This window comes from Seriola dumerili, unplaced genomic scaffold (assembly GCF_002260705.1).
Source record: "Seriola dumerili isolate Sdu_G_001 unplaced genomic scaffold, Sdu_1.0 BDQW01000110.1, whole genome shotgun sequence".
Classification (NCBI taxonomy): domain Eukaryota; kingdom Metazoa; phylum Chordata; class Actinopteri; order Carangiformes; family Carangidae; genus Seriola; species Seriola dumerili.
In genome coordinates, this window is record NW_019174365.1 from 3,805,499 (window position 1) to 3,821,175 (window position 15,677).

The 15,677-nt window shown below is 39.2% G+C and overlaps 1 protein-coding gene across 1 annotated transcript; it reads right to left on the reverse strand.

Annotated features, from left to right (window-relative positions):
* Window positions 1-2,252: 2,252 nt before the first annotated feature.
* hepacam2 (HEPACAM family member 2) lies at window positions 2,253-11,448 on the reverse strand. Its single transcript, XM_022747370.1, has 9 exons — window positions 11,319-11,448; window positions 7,626-8,000; window positions 7,227-7,514; window positions 5,133-5,432; window positions 4,031-4,156; window positions 3,652-3,673; window positions 3,512-3,546; window positions 3,188-3,261; window positions 2,253-3,096 (listed from the first exon to the last, which is right to left on the reverse strand). Exons 1-9 carry the CDS (start codon window positions 11,374-11,376, stop codon window positions 2,986-2,988), a joined length of 1,389 nt encoding a protein of 462 aa, XP_022603091.1. The 5' UTR covers window positions 11,377-11,448; the 3' UTR covers window positions 2,253-2,985.
* Window positions 11,449-15,677: the final 4,229 nt, after the last annotated feature.

Consider the following 15,677-nt stretch of genomic DNA (forward strand, 5'->3'; position numbering starts at 1 on the left):
TGTCATGACTTACTGGGACACATGAATAGAACAGAAGCATTGTTAATGTCATTATTAACACTTGTGCTTTTCCTGCTTTTAACAAGTCAAATACACAAAGGCATATGGCAGATTTCAGAGGTTAACTTAATGTATCTTGATTTATTTAATTACATAGCTCCATATGATTTTTCAGATTTATAGCCAGTGGCGGAGTGTAAGTAAACTGATTTAGTTAATGACTGTAGACTGCTTAAGTATTTTGAAAATATTTGATCTTCTAAAAAATGAAGCATGATTATCGGTTAAACCTTCCAAAAGGGATTCACATTTTGTTCATCTCTACCAGTCACAGCATTAAAACACTGATTACTTAATGCATCAATAATAACATTACAATAATATAATGTATAGTGTATAATGTATAGTGTATATATTGTATAATGTAATATAATGTAGGCCTATATGTAAAGTAATAATATAACACTGACAGGAGCCTTTTTTCTGCATATGTGCAGTTTTGATACTTATTAACTTATTTTGCTAATAATACTTTTGTACTTTTAAGATTTTTAATGGAGAACTTTTTCTTTTGATGGAGTATTTTTACATTGTGGTATTGTTACTTTTACATTTGAGTACTTCTTCTATCATGAATTTGCAGTATATGGAATCAACACTATCTAACTTTCTCTTGCTGCTGCATCATTCAGCAAACCATACTTGCTTTCACCAGCAAAAGTGATCATGTCATCATGTCGGGCGTCCATGACTCTGTGCCATATAGCTCCATCTCTGCCAAGCAATTAGACCTGGCTCTGCATTCTAAACTGTTCCAAATAATTACCAAAACGGTGCAGAAACATGGACCCATTCAGCGTGCTTTGTAATTGCTCCCTTAGGTGTTATTTTGAGCAGCACTTGGTTAATAGCAGGCAGCGTGCAGCAGACAGCAGGCACTGTGAGCTCCAGTTCCTGGTTAATGATGCCTCAGGCTATTTCCCAGTCAAATGAAGGTGAGGTCACTCTCCTTAGGTGAATTTACTCACCACTGTTGTTTGTTAGGCAGTCATCTACAGTGCAAAGACCTCTCCCTTAAAGCATACATAGAGACGGAACAGATGGCAACCTCTACCCGGAGATGCCACCACAAAGACACAGAGCACTCAGTTGGTCAGTTCACAAACTATAATTAGAGCTAGATTCAATAAACCGCTTGTTGTTATGCAGGGGAGCATCATGATAAGCAGCACTTTATGGCTGAGATCAAGACAATTTATTATCCTTAAACAGTGAACAAGTAAAAACGTCATAATTTGTCATGTTGATGCATATTGGAAATCTCTTCAAAACTCACCAGTAAACAAACTATACTAGTTTAACTAAAGTTTGAATATTAACAAGTTTTGTGCCACAGTATTTTCTAATGACTGAATAGAAGCATTCAGCATGAGAGTGACATATTGGGGACAACTCAGTGTTTTGGCAATAAGCTGCATCATAGCAGAAGGCAGACTCCTGCCTTTTAGTTATACGCTGTTCAAAATGAGAGGAAAGAACAAAAACTAACTTCTGCAGTCTCTAATAAATTTTGCAAATTGCAGATAAAATTTGACCTCTATTTTCTTAACCAAACATCTTTGTGTCTGGTTCTCTCCATGCTCGTCTGTATCACCAGCTTTCCCTCTCCTTCTGCCTCTTCTCTGTTTCTCGCACACACAAACACACATAGACAAACAAGCACACACGTTTTTATCTCTTCGTGACAAGGTGTCAGCAGGAGCAGGTGGAGGGCACGCTGCCACATGCTGAACCATCCGTCTGTTGCTGCCTGTCTCCATATCTCGCCAGGTACACGACAACCAGTGCAGCCAGGCTGAGGGAAACAAACACTCTGCAGCAATGGCGGGAGACCAAGTACAACTCATACAACTCATAGACAAGAGATCAGAGCCAGGACATCAGACAAAGACTCACTGTGAAGCAACAAAACGACTGACATCTTTGCTGTCTTCATCAAATATTTTTAGGATCTGTGACATAGAGTATGTTCATTTTAAGCCCTGACATTTATTGCCATTTGAGGAAAATGACAAATATAATGAAAAATACCAATATTAATTGCAGAAATTATAAAATGATATACACTGTCTTTGTCTGATTGTAGGCAACAATCACAAATTCAAAAATGAACCAAAATAGTAAACAGTTATATCTTTAATAAAGTAAAAAACAAACTGTACAATAATTTAAGAGTTATTAATTATTTCAGCATTTCATTATATCTATGTTGAGCAGAAAGAAAATGCTACATTTGAGGAAACAGGGTTAAGAGTTTCTATGGGAATAAATAGATTTCAGCAAAACATAGATATAGAATAATATGTATAAAGAATCTGCAGTGTAGTCCATGTACAATATATACATTTAACCTAAATATATTCAATACAAGAAAATCCATTCATTATAACACTTGTCTTCTCATAAACCAGACTCTCTTTGGGGGAAAATGTTAAATTACAAAGATATTATTGAACTTGCAAATAAAACTTCAATAATTAAAATATTAGATATATTTTTTTAAATAGTGATCAAGGTGCAGGAATTTAGCTTGTAAGCACCTTATAAAATATTCATAATAATGTAAAAATAGCTACTACTAACTTGCTTAGTTTAACATGATTTTCATTTTTGAATGGGAAAAAAACTAAACAATTCCATCTTCAGTTATACTTGCACATAAAAAATCAAGCCATTCATACACACATTTTCATATCACAATAATGTCAGCAAAAGACATTTAACGTCTGTCCCAAACTCTGGACAATAACAGTGCACGATCAGGTTGTATACTCACACTAGTCTCCTTCATCCCCTGTGCAAAAAAATTGGGCCACCAAATCCAGTGTTTCAGGCTTTGATATCAGAGACTAAAGAAATTAAAGCTACACAAAGAGTCTTCAAGTGAAATGACTGTAAGTTACATCTCAACTCTCCAGCTGAATGTTACTCCAGCAAACTGTGACTGGGGGTTTCAGGATCATGTCTGATCACATCATAGATGGTGGTGTGCATATCCTGAACTGACTCGAGGCGGGCCAGAGATCTGCATGACACCTGGAGGTGAAGTCGCATAGGAAAATCAAAACCATAAAAACACAAACACATAGACAAAATGAAGGTTGGTGTTCGTTTACATGTTTAATACCTGCGCAGATTCCATTTTCCCAGGAATGGAGACAAACTCGTAGATGCCAAAGTCTTCTGTTGCATCCTCGTGACCTACTGATGCACAAGTTTTAATATCAGACCAACTGTTCAGTTACAGTAACAGCATTTCTGTCAAACTTCACAGTGACATGATGAATGTAATGACACCATAAAACCTAGCTCTGTTTTTCAGTTTAACGAAAAACCACAGCACTTTTTCCACATCATTCGCTACAATAATACTTCACATTACATATGATAAGTGTATATGTAAATATAATGTAAGCATACTTAATCACATCTGTAACAAGCAGTAGTTTACCTGAACGATGGGGTCTTTTCTGCTCTGAAAGTGGTCTGCCGAAAACAGGCAAATAAAGCAGTTAATTAAAGCCTCTACAGTATGTAGATTAAAGGCACAGAGAATAGTGTCTGTATTTATTTCATATTCAAGGCTCTTACCTGTTGTAAATGCTCATAAGAACTGTCAGTAACAGAGAGAAAAACAGAGGGAAATCATTATTCACAAATACAGGAATAACATTACAATATTCACCTTGACTTATTCAAAAGCAGTAGTTACTTTGCCCTGGTTACCTTCAGTTTGACTAACATTTGCAAGTTATTTACATCTATGATTAACTTTAATATATAAGACCTCGGTGCAGCGAGCCGTTAGTGTTATCTTACACCAGGAAAAGAAGAAGATTAACAGCCATGATATTCAGATCGCAGCTATTCAGATATCTACATTTCAAGCTTGGAGCATGTTAATCAGAGGTAACAAGTAATACTTGGTAGAAAACCACTGACAGAGCAGCAGTAAAGGACATTATCTTACCTCTCTTAGGATGGCAGGTTCTCCTGAGGAAGACCAGCAGCATACAGCCGATGATGAACAAAGAGCAGACAGTAATGGCTGCCAGTGGAGAAACAGAGCTGCCCTCCTGAGTGTGCTTTTCCTTCCCTATGAACAAACACAGGATAAACTGATATTAACACTCATGTTAGCTGAGCTAGCAGTGTGGATCGCTGTGAAATTTGCAATAGATATTCAAGGTCCTTATAAGGTTTTTATTTATAATGATATATCAGGTTATCGCCATTATCAGGTCAGTGTTGCAAGTTGTCCAATACTTTGTTTTATATCGTGCTAGTTAGCAAATCTTAGCATACTAACAGATTGAACTAAAACCTGGTTAAATATTACCTGCTAAATATCAGCATGTTAGCATTATCAATGTGAGCACAGTAGCTTCCTGATATTTGCATTTAGCCTAAAGCACTGATGTGCATAAATACAACCTCACACAGTAGCTAACATGGCTGAAGTCTCCTATAGATTTATGAAAAGGTTAGTGATCAGAGGATTTCTTGGAAAGGCTCATAAGTGATTCTGATGTCAATAAAAAATATGAATGCTGTCATGACTTCTGTTGACTCAATAAACAGCATTTTCAATCATAGCCAGTATCAGCAGTAGCCATCACTGAGCCTGTCTCAGTATCACCAAGACAACATATCAACGTCGCGTCTGTCACACAGAAACTCCACATGCTATAAAACTTAGTCAACAAATACAACAGCTGTCATCCTCTGTTTACTTTCCCAGCCACTGAACTTTAATACAGGCTGCGGGTGCTGGAACCTAGCAACAGGGATAAAACCAGACTTTAATAATAGCCATGAATATTTCAGGTTATATCCATAACCTGGTTTCACTTCTCACCTGTTGTGCATGTACTGCCTCATCTGCAGCATTTCATCTACCCAGGTGTTCCCAAAACTGGCCAGTGTTTGCCATTGTCAAGATATATCTCTCATAGTTCATCAACCTCTTCTGCTTTTGGCACAACGCACTGTTTACAGAGTGTTTATCTCAGAGGATTCCCATAACCTACCCACGCTCTGCTCCTTCTCGCCATGTTCCACCCTCTACCCACCTGTTCCTAAACTGGCCACCACCAGAGTAAACTGGGCCTCGTCCTGCTTCTGTGTCACGTTGTTGAAGGCACGGCACAGGTACTCTTCAGCCTGGGCCAATCTGTAGGACAGCACCTCCAGCCGCGGGCCCTCAGTGATGACATGGGTTGAATTGCTGCTCTTGGAGATCCAGACATAGCTGTTGGGTGGATTGGAATCAGCCTGGCATTCAAAGAAGGCCAGTTCTCCTGGGTTGATAGTGAACACCTCTCCTGTCCGCAGGCCCTGGCCTGAGTTCACCTCCAGATTGTAGGGGCCATCTGCAGGGGCAAACAATGGGTTCAGGGAAACATGACAGTTTGCTACTGCTTTATTATACAGAATTGTTACTTACTATGAATTGTCTTATTGTAATGCATGATGGGACAGCAATGGGCTTATGGTCGGTGAAGTGAATTTTTGACTACAAGTTCCCAGGTTCAAGAGCAGCACGTAATCCTCTGAATTACAGTTGGGGTGCCCTTGAACAAGGCACTGAACCTACCAAACAGCTCTAGTGGAGATGTCAGGTTAGCTGAAGTAAAATGACAAATGAATGAATGAATGTAAAATGAGAAAACAATTCTAACACTATAAGGGTGATTGAGTATTTCATCACTCACATGACCTGAATTTGTGCAAGACTTTACTGCTTGATGTAAAATCGTACATTGACCTCCAGATATCCAATGAGAAAAGATACTACCTTTAAAATGTCAGATTAAGATTTTTGTCCTTTTTGTGCTCAACAGCAGAATTAGATTTCTACAGTATAAATACCAAGTGAATCTTTTCAAGATCAGTGTTAGTTCTTGGCATCAGTCAGTTTCAACATGAATGCCTAGAGTATAAGACTGCAAATAGAAATTTAGAAAACAAATAAGACATTGTCAGTTGCACATTAACATTAATAAAGACTGTGTGGAATAGAAAGTGAACATGATAAACCTGAGGGAGGTATTTTAACTGTTATTGAATGTTAAAACAAACATGCTTTGTCTATGCAAACAGAACTGATGACACTGCTAAATGTACTTAGTAGTACAGTTCTCTCTGCTGAATTACTATATTAACACACCCACTGTTTGAAAACACTGACTAAAAGAGATAGTGAAAAATTAAAATTACAGGCATGTCCCAGGGATAAATGTACTACATCTTTTATGTCCCCTCAGTTTTGTTAAAAATTAAAACTCATTCAAATGAATTCATGGTAATATTATACAAAGATTCTTTGAGGTTCAACCAAAAACTCACACAACCAGGAGTGTATCAAAGTCTACACGCTTTATGGTAGAACAGAGGAGCTCTGTGAGATAAGTCTGCGCCCATGCAAATATGATCCCCTAACAGCCACGTGTTTTCAGTTGTCAGTAAGTAGTCTGATTTCACAGAAATTTACATACAACCTAGTATTTCCAGGAGACCAGTGCAAAAGAGGAAATACAAAAGCAGATGTACTCTATGTATTGTTATTAATGTCTGTGACAAATTAGATTTAAAAAAACAAAACAAAAAAATCATACCTTACCATACCATACACTGTACATCACAATTTTTTTTAGGGAAAGTGAACGAAAATAATCGGAAGTTCAAAGGCTGGGCTATTCTGACCTTATATATATGCCCAATGATAACAGACCTGGTCAAAATGTGTGCCAAATAACAAGCAATTGAAAGCAATCACACACTATAGTTGACTTCTTTTGTCTACATTGTTGATTTTAAGTTGGTTCACTTAGGTTAATCCTGCCTAATCACAAGTTAGCAACAGCTTGTAAAAAAAAAAAAAAAAAAAAGTCACATGACTTTAGAGAGAGATTGCAGGAACCAGGGAGGTAAAACAAATCTGATTCCAGTCCCTGTAATATTATCTGGGCATTATGGAATTCTTTTTGCTATTCTTGATCGCTTCTGGTGTTCACAGCTTTCACATGAAAGTAGCTACTGGTTATGAACTGTCAACATCCATCTCCTTTACCTATATTATAAAACCTCCTTTCTCCATATTATAAAACAGAAAAAGAGGGAGAGGGGGAAGAGGAAGGAGAAATACGATGGCTATATCTACTCACAGTAAACATTGAGTTCCACGCTCCTGCTGTGTCGACCTGGGCTAACTGGGTTGCTGGCCACACAGCGATAAGTTCCCTTGTCCTCTTTCCTCACAGGACTGATTAGGAGTGTAGCTTTGCCTCGGGAGAAGTGGTATCTGTCACTAGGACCCAGCAAGATGTTGTCCCTCAGCCACTGGAACACAACTCTTGTTCCTCTCTCAACAGAGCAAGTCAAGGTTACATTTGCCTTGTCCTCAACAACTGCGTAGGATGGGTTCTTCTCAATGACTGGAGTGGACACAGGGACTGAGGAAAAAACAGGAAATGCTGGTAAATTTGGGGCTATGTCCAATAAATGTCATCAAACAGGTCATCGTGACCGGACAGATCAGATCTGAAGGCCATTTAAACACTCACCGTCCACTGTCACATGCACAGTTCTCTCCTCCTTGATAACCAGTCCTGTCTTGTTATGAAACTCTATGTTGAGACTCAGATGATAATCTCCTTCATCGTCCTGGCCTAATTTCTTGATTGTTAAAGACACATTGGGTTTTTCGAAGCGGAGGTGGTTGCGGTACATCATGTCAGTGATTGTGGCCTGTTTGGTAAACGTAACCAATGTGGTCCTGCTGCCACTCGGCCTGGTGTGGGACCAAGTTCCCTGGATCTCAGCGTCGGCCAGCGGAAAGCGAGTCTCCACAGACAGGAGCAGGGGCTTCCCTTCAATGCCATGATGGACTAACGAAGGGATGTGGATGAAATCAGAGCTGACCTCTGTGGTGGTGGAGACTGTGGGAGAAGTAAATGAGAGAGAGGGAAAGACAGAGAGTTATCGTTATTGCACAAGTGGCAATATGCGGTAGGCTTCATACAGTGCCCATCATTCCTGATATAAAGCTTGTTTCAGAAAGTGGATATATTCTTTTGATGATTTAGACTCATTTAGACATTTTAGGGATAATCACCCAAGGTGCCTAATGTCCGGAATGTCTGAAATGTATGAAACTTAGTTACAAATTAAAAGTTATCATGCATATGTTGCTATATGAATTACATCTATGTCATGAATTACATGATATAGATATTGGAAAAATATTGTGCTATTGATCAGATGGAGTGAGAGTAACAATTTAAAAGATTAACTCAGGTATGTTTTGACTGTCTGTTCTATAATCTGTATCCTAGTCCTGAAATTGTCCAAGTCCTGAAACTGTAGTGAGTTAATATTGACCCAGCTCACTACAGAGTGACATTGTTGTCAAACAAGGATGAAGCCTGTCTCTTTGATCCTGACTTGTCACAAAACAAACACTTGGGCTCTCTTAAGTAACTAACTGCTGATTTATTGCACCTTGCAGTCTGTTGAAACTATGGCTTGTTGCCAGGAGAGCTTATTCACTGGTAACAAACTGAAAACACAACTGGGAATAACTCAAGAAGAATTTCTCACTCACTCACTCACTCACTCACTCACTCACTCACTCACTCACTCACTCACTCACTCACTCACTCCTTGAAGCTCTGAGGGACTGGATCACACCTTAGCCAGCTCCTGTGGTGATCAGGAGGGGCATTAGACAATGTTGCAACAGCTCTCATTTATTATTTATGGTATTGACTGAATTATTGTCTATTATGATTAAGAATGACTTGACTGGGGGCATAAATATTATGGGAAACACATTATAAGTCAATTTGCAGATGATACAACACTCTTTTTTAAAAGATGAAAAACACATGTTCACTGTGCTTGACTCCATTAATCATTCTCCAAAGCAACAGGTGTGACAAATGTGAAATAATTGCCTTACATGATCAACTGGCACACTCAATTTGTAACACAAGTCAAATATGTAGAAATCACTGTTCCCAGGAATAAAGAAATGAGGGAGAAACAAAACATTTGTAAAAACATGGATAAATGTAAAACAACACAACTATATTCATGAGGGTCTTACTTTCTAAGATGGAAATGCTATCAAGAGCTATTTATATTTTTCACAAAAAAATTCATCTAGACAAAATGACTCGATTAATAAAGTTATTTAAATTATTACATTAGATACATTACATTACATTTTGTCATTACATTAGGAAAGCTGACATAGTTTAGTGTCGTAGAGGGGAGTCTGAATGCCACAGTCGTTAATGGAGTTCTAAAATTTATTCTGCACAAAGACTCCTTTTGGTTTAGTAACCCTGATGCAATTTTTCAGAAAATGGGAGGAACCAATTTTCTATTGCGATGTGATTATGATTTATACAAACTGCCTGTGAAGTTATCAAATTCCCACCAGCAGGTTCCCCTTTATTGGAACTTTAACATAATTTTACACCAATAATCGGAAATTATTGTTTATAGGAACTTGGATGGAAAAGGGAATGTTGACTGTGTTTGACAGATGAGTTTGTACTTTTTTAAACCATTGCGATTTTTGTGATAAATGTAATCTCCTCAAGTTATCAGTCATATTGAAGTTATCAACTTAAATAGAAAAAAAAAATGTTTTTTCAAGAATACATTTCTGATTATTGAGCTATATATATATATATATATATTTGAATATTTTGCATAACAATTTGAAAAAAAAAACAAAACGCTAAACATATATCTTTCTCATGCCCTTTAATGCAAGTAACATTAATATTGCATGATAATATGACCTGATTGTGTCATTTGGCAGGAATATTTAACATCAAACTAGTTTTCAAGTTTAAGTTTGAGGTGAATTAGTGGACTTTGTTTTGGCACCATGTTGAGATGAGTATCAGCATGTGAGGAGGAAGTGCTACTGTGTAACAAACTCGCTAAAACCTCTAATTTTTTTGTCTCATGTAATCTCTTTTAATCTCTTCCCGTTTCTCTTGTATCACTTTGTCTTACTTCTGTCTGTATAATTTCTGTTTCATTTGCTTATGATTCCAGAAAACTGAAGATGGTGGAGTGATACATGCAGCGTTGACACCCCACACAACACGTTCCACTCTTACAGGCCTGCAGGCCAGTTTCTATGTGTGTGTGTGTGTGTGTGTGTGTGTGTGCGTGTGTGCGTGTGTGTGTGTGTGTGTGTGTGTGTCAGTAGCAGCAGTGTGCCTGTGTTTACAACAGCTGAGATCTGGTGAAAAGGAAGAATGAGGGGGAGTGTGCCGAGCCCGCTCCTCCACTGTTGTCCCCAAACAACACAGATATTGTTGCGGTGATACAGAGGAGATTAGAGAGACAATGCTCTTTAAGGTGAGAGGATACCTTAGTTTGGTGTTCATGCACACAGACACACACATTCAAGCAACTACATGAGGAGACCCACAAGCACCTGCCTCTTATCACCCTCACACACATCCAAGTTGTTTGGACACTAAACAAAGTCACCCGGTGCGTGTCCGAACGCCACCATCTTCTGTCCTTCTTCAGATAAGACAAATAGTGCTCCTCATGGAAGGTTGATGATACAAACATCATAGCAGGGGAGAGTCCATGTTTGAGGGACTTTTCTGTTAGATTTATCTGGTCATGTGAGAGAAGCCGGTACGTGTCTGTTATCACTGAGTCACAGAACTGTGGCCTAGGTAACTTCTTCTTTCCACTGACCCTATCATGCTGTCTTTACCTAACAGCCAACAATAGTAGAAAAGCTAATTCTGTAAAGTCACACGGTGATGACTATGAAAAGGACATGCAAAACAAACCAAGACAGACTCTAAGGAACACTTCAAAGTATCAAATATGCATTGAAAAAGGCTGTGGAGAAGTTCACATACTTCTGTGTAAAGAACTAGATTTTTGCCCAAAATGTAATAATATAAAAATGGCTAGTTTAACTTTTTTTTTAATTCACTTCTTGCGCCATATGATCTATTTTTGTGTTTTTGAATTTTGCAAGCCAGTTTCTGCTTTAAAGACAAAGGATTTCACAAGTTTTCAGTGAACATTTTGTTGCTGCACACCACAAAAAAAAAAAGAAAAACTTCCTCCTCATCTCACCCCTTCTTTTTACCCTGCCAACCAAGCAAACACAGCAACCGCAGTGACTACTATAGCTGCACCAACACAGCACTGACAACTCAAGCACAACATCCCACCGCAACACCTTCACATGCGACGCTCACCTGTTAAGATGAACAGGACGGAGTAGACATAGAGCGCTGTTCTTCCTGTGGCCTCCATGGCATCTTATCCTCTTGGGATGTGTGGGACTTCTGACGGGCAGGCAGGGAGTGAGGGATGGAGGAAGGAGGAGAGGAGAGCAGAGGAGTGGAAGAGAAAGAGGTGGAGGAAGAGGAGGAGGAGGAGGAGGAGGAGAGAAATGTGACTGGTTGTGGTGACAACATTTGCCAGGGAAATAAGAGGAGCTAGTTTTAGCCTGCATACACCCAGGCCCCTCCCCGTATGACACCAGGAGGAAGAAGAGGTCCACCTGGCAGAGAGATAGCACAGTGTGGTCCTCACACATACACACACACACACACATACAGAGAGAGAGCTGCCCTAAGGCTGCGGGTTTTACTCTGTCAAAGAGAAACGGAGACATAAAGCTGTAAAAGGATAGTGGAGAGCAGAATGGAAGCCGTTAATTTACATCACCATATACCAGCTGTCTGCTCCTTCAGTCCCTCAGGCTGTGAAAAAGAGAAAAAGCAGACAGACAGACAGACAGACAGACAAACAGACAAACAGACAGACAGACAGGGAGCTGTTAACACGGTTAGCAATCAGTTATTCTGTCTGTAGTGATTTTGTGATGAAGAAATGAGAGGACTAAAAGACAAAGAGGCTGATACTGGGATGAGGATTGGTTTTCTGACACCGACACGTATTATTGACCTTTCAGGTTCCTTCAGGATACAGACTCTCATCAAGGTCTTTTTGATATTGTTTTTCAGCCCTGGAGGAGGCACTGTGGATAAAAAATTATTCCAAGACAGAAAAATCAGGAATTAATTATTGTCTCTATACACGAGTCGTGTGTGCCACAGTGAAGCAAACACAAACTTCTTTCTTGTTCTTTGTATCTATTGATTTATTTTATTCTACTTAATCAGTTGTACCCTATTCCTTAATTTCTCATCTCATTTTTGAATTCTATTATCCTTGATGCTTTGGCAATGTTCTTCACCTAATATTCAAACCACCAAAGCATGCTGAATTGAAAAATTTAATTGAATTGAATAGTGTGTTTTTTTACTCCCTTTTCCAGTGAAGAAACTGTGTTTTGTTTGTTTCTGACACCACAAATACCAAGAGTCCCTGATATGATGGTTCCAGGGCAGCATGCGTTCTGATCAATTTTCAAAGAATTTCTTGTTGTAAGATTTTTCTTTTTTCATTCTGCTATTCAGACAATAACAGACACAAAACAGTCACATGTTAAACACTTAAACACTCACCATGTCCTCTTAGTGACTTGTGCAAAAGAGTTTTTTTTTTCTCCATGGTCATCCTCTGAAAGGATGTAGTGAAAGTTAGGACTGAACTGCAGAGTGGATGAATTAGGCCATTGTAGACAGTGTAAATGGGTGCCTAGTTTGGTGATGGCACCATTAAAGAAAGTCATTATTTTCTCTGCTGTCAAGAACTCCATCATGGGACGCCCATTTACTGAGAAAACTAAGGACAATCATTATGATTGTGGGAAACAAATTTTGGTCCACATTTGACAAACTGAACTTAGATTTGAAAAAGTAATGCAATACAGATGATCTCAGTTAAATGTCCTTCACATAAAACAATCAGTGATGCTTTCAGTTACTGCTCTGCTGTTAGAGAAAAATGTAAAAAGCAGTATTGTATTTGCATTTGTAATATAAATTTGTTCTTTCCTGACTTTCTCCACTGAACCTGCAAGTTCCCTTTTTACCTTTAGATGGAGTCAGTGCATCATTTGCTAGACAAAGTCGGCCATGCGGCCACTCTGTAGCAGTGGCTCCCAACCTCTCTTGTCTGTGACACTTTAAATTGGAACAATGTCTACTTACAACATGATACGTATATGTTTATAAGCTTTGAGCAGAGTGATGCTCTTTGAATTTTTTTTATTTTTATTTTTTATCATCGTTCACAATAAAACAGTAAAAAATTAGAGAGAAGTAAAAAATATAAATAAAAAAAATGTCTGGATAGCAGACATTTCATTTATCATCTGACCCCTTGGATTTACTTTGCAATCCCCCTCAAGAGTCCAGACCCCCAAGTTGGAAATCACTCCTTTATGGTATTCTGTGGCTTTGGTAGATTTTATTTTTTCTTGACTTTATTTGACTGTGCGGCTTGTCTAGTTAAAAAAAATGTTTCAGCCATCCTTACGTTCAGGTCCTTTTCAGTTTATCTTGTATCTGTCACATATGATCATATTGTGAAGAATATATGGCTGCTGTCAAGTGAATATCATGTATCTCCAAAGATGAAGTGAAGGATTATGCGTTCATTAATGGACTGAAAAAAATCTCTCACATCTTAAGCTAAGTAAATAATTTCAAATCTATTAGATGAACTGAAAAAAAATGCATTGTCACAAAGCTGAAAACAGTTTCTGAAAGCTGAAGAGGTGACTTGTAGAGATACATGGTTTTCACTGGAGCGAACAATCTATTACATTATCATGCTTTGATGCCCCTCCCTGTAATGGTTTGGATCATTTCTGATTTGAGAGTTTTATATTATTCCTTTGAGTGAGGTTGCTCCATGTAAGAGCACTGACTAACGCCAAAAGCATTACAACACAGCATGTTAAATGTTGTGTATTTTCATTCAGAACGGAACAACATATTGTCATAAGACTGGGGTATATTGAGAAACAAACTGAGCTTACCTAATTTCTGGTTGAGCATGTTTTGGCCTGACCTTTTGATTTGACACTCTGCCTGGTGAGTGACGAGGAAGAAAAGTACATCCACCCTTGACCTATGGTAGAGACAATATCAAAACAACCTTTATCTAATTCATGAATTTCATTCACAGCAGCATGGATGCTCATTTGTGACAGAAAGTATCACAAATGCTCAGTGAGTGGCTTTGGTCTGCAAAATTTTGCAATCCCCAAACCCCGTCCCTGTTCATGCTCTTCCTCTTACATTATTATGAATGAAACAATCAGTAGCAGCTGCCTGAAATCAAGTGGATTATGGTCTGGTCTGGCTTGGCACCAGTAACTTATGGGAGAGTATGGTATAGCCTGGTATGGCCTTTTTTTGGCCCGTCCTTCCAAAACCAGAACAGAGCAGTTGAGTGACACACCCACACCCTTACACACACACAACCTCAAATGGGGGCCCTCTTGCTGTGTCAAAAGCATGTCACATTTTCCATTTTCAGCCTCCCAGCTTATGTCTGTGACTGTTGCCACATTTCACCACAGCTCAACCCCTCCACAGTCTTGGCCTCCTGCTGCCTCCTCCTCTTCCACTTCATTGTCATCACGTGTTATCTTGTCCTCCTTCCTCTTGTGGTTCTAAATCATTTTCATAAAGTTAGATTTGATGAATTACACCCACCTAAACTCCTACTCACTCTTTTTCACTTCATCTCTGCCCAACTGCTTTTGGATCATTTTCTCTCCTCCCAAACTCCTGTATCTGTCTTCTCCCCGCCTCAGTATCTACTTCTCCTTCTTCTTCTTCTTCTTCTTCTTCTTCTCTTTTTGATCCTTCCTTTCCTCCTCTTTCATTCTTCCTCTCCTCTAGCAGCCTTGGCCTCCAGCTGCAGACACTCAGAGTAGACACAGCACACCAGCCCACATCAAGGCCACACTATTGGCACACGTGTGTGCATGTGCGTGTGTGTGTGTGTCTGGAGCAGTCGTTACAGTGGGGCCACATAGGGTGTAAGTGGCCTGCTGTGATATACTGTAGGCTCCCATACATGTTCTTTGCTCAGTCCAAAAAAAAAGGCAACTGTAGCTGTGTTGAAGGGCCTCTTGGTTTTGTCAGCGAGGATGCTGGAGTGCAGGATGAACTCACATGTGACGTCGGGAACTCTCTCCTGTACAGAGCACCAATTCAAGTCATATGGATGAATCATTCACAGGAAAAGCCCGCACTCATGCTCTCACGCACACAATCAATTACTGTGCAACCAAAACGAGAAGCGGGCGCGTACAGTGGTGCTTTTGAGGTTGTTGATAAGAGGATGTCACACCTTGGATGACAACTTGAAATGCTTTTTGGCATTGTAAATACAAATGTTAGCCTATAGCTGAGAGAGAGAGAGAGGCAGAGAGAGAGAGAGAGAGCGGGGTTAAGTGGAGTGAGGGAGCACAAAAGAAAGGGGGCTGGGATGTCTGCGTGGCCTGTGAGTGATTTGATTGGATGACAACATTTGATTCACACACAAAGATTTATAACAGTGGGAAACATAGAATGTTGGACACACATGCTGCAGTGTGCGTGCACACATGTGTGTGGGTGTATGCAGGCGCATGTTTTTCCCTTATGCTCGCATGTGAGCTAAAGTTTTTTACTGCTGCACCGTTG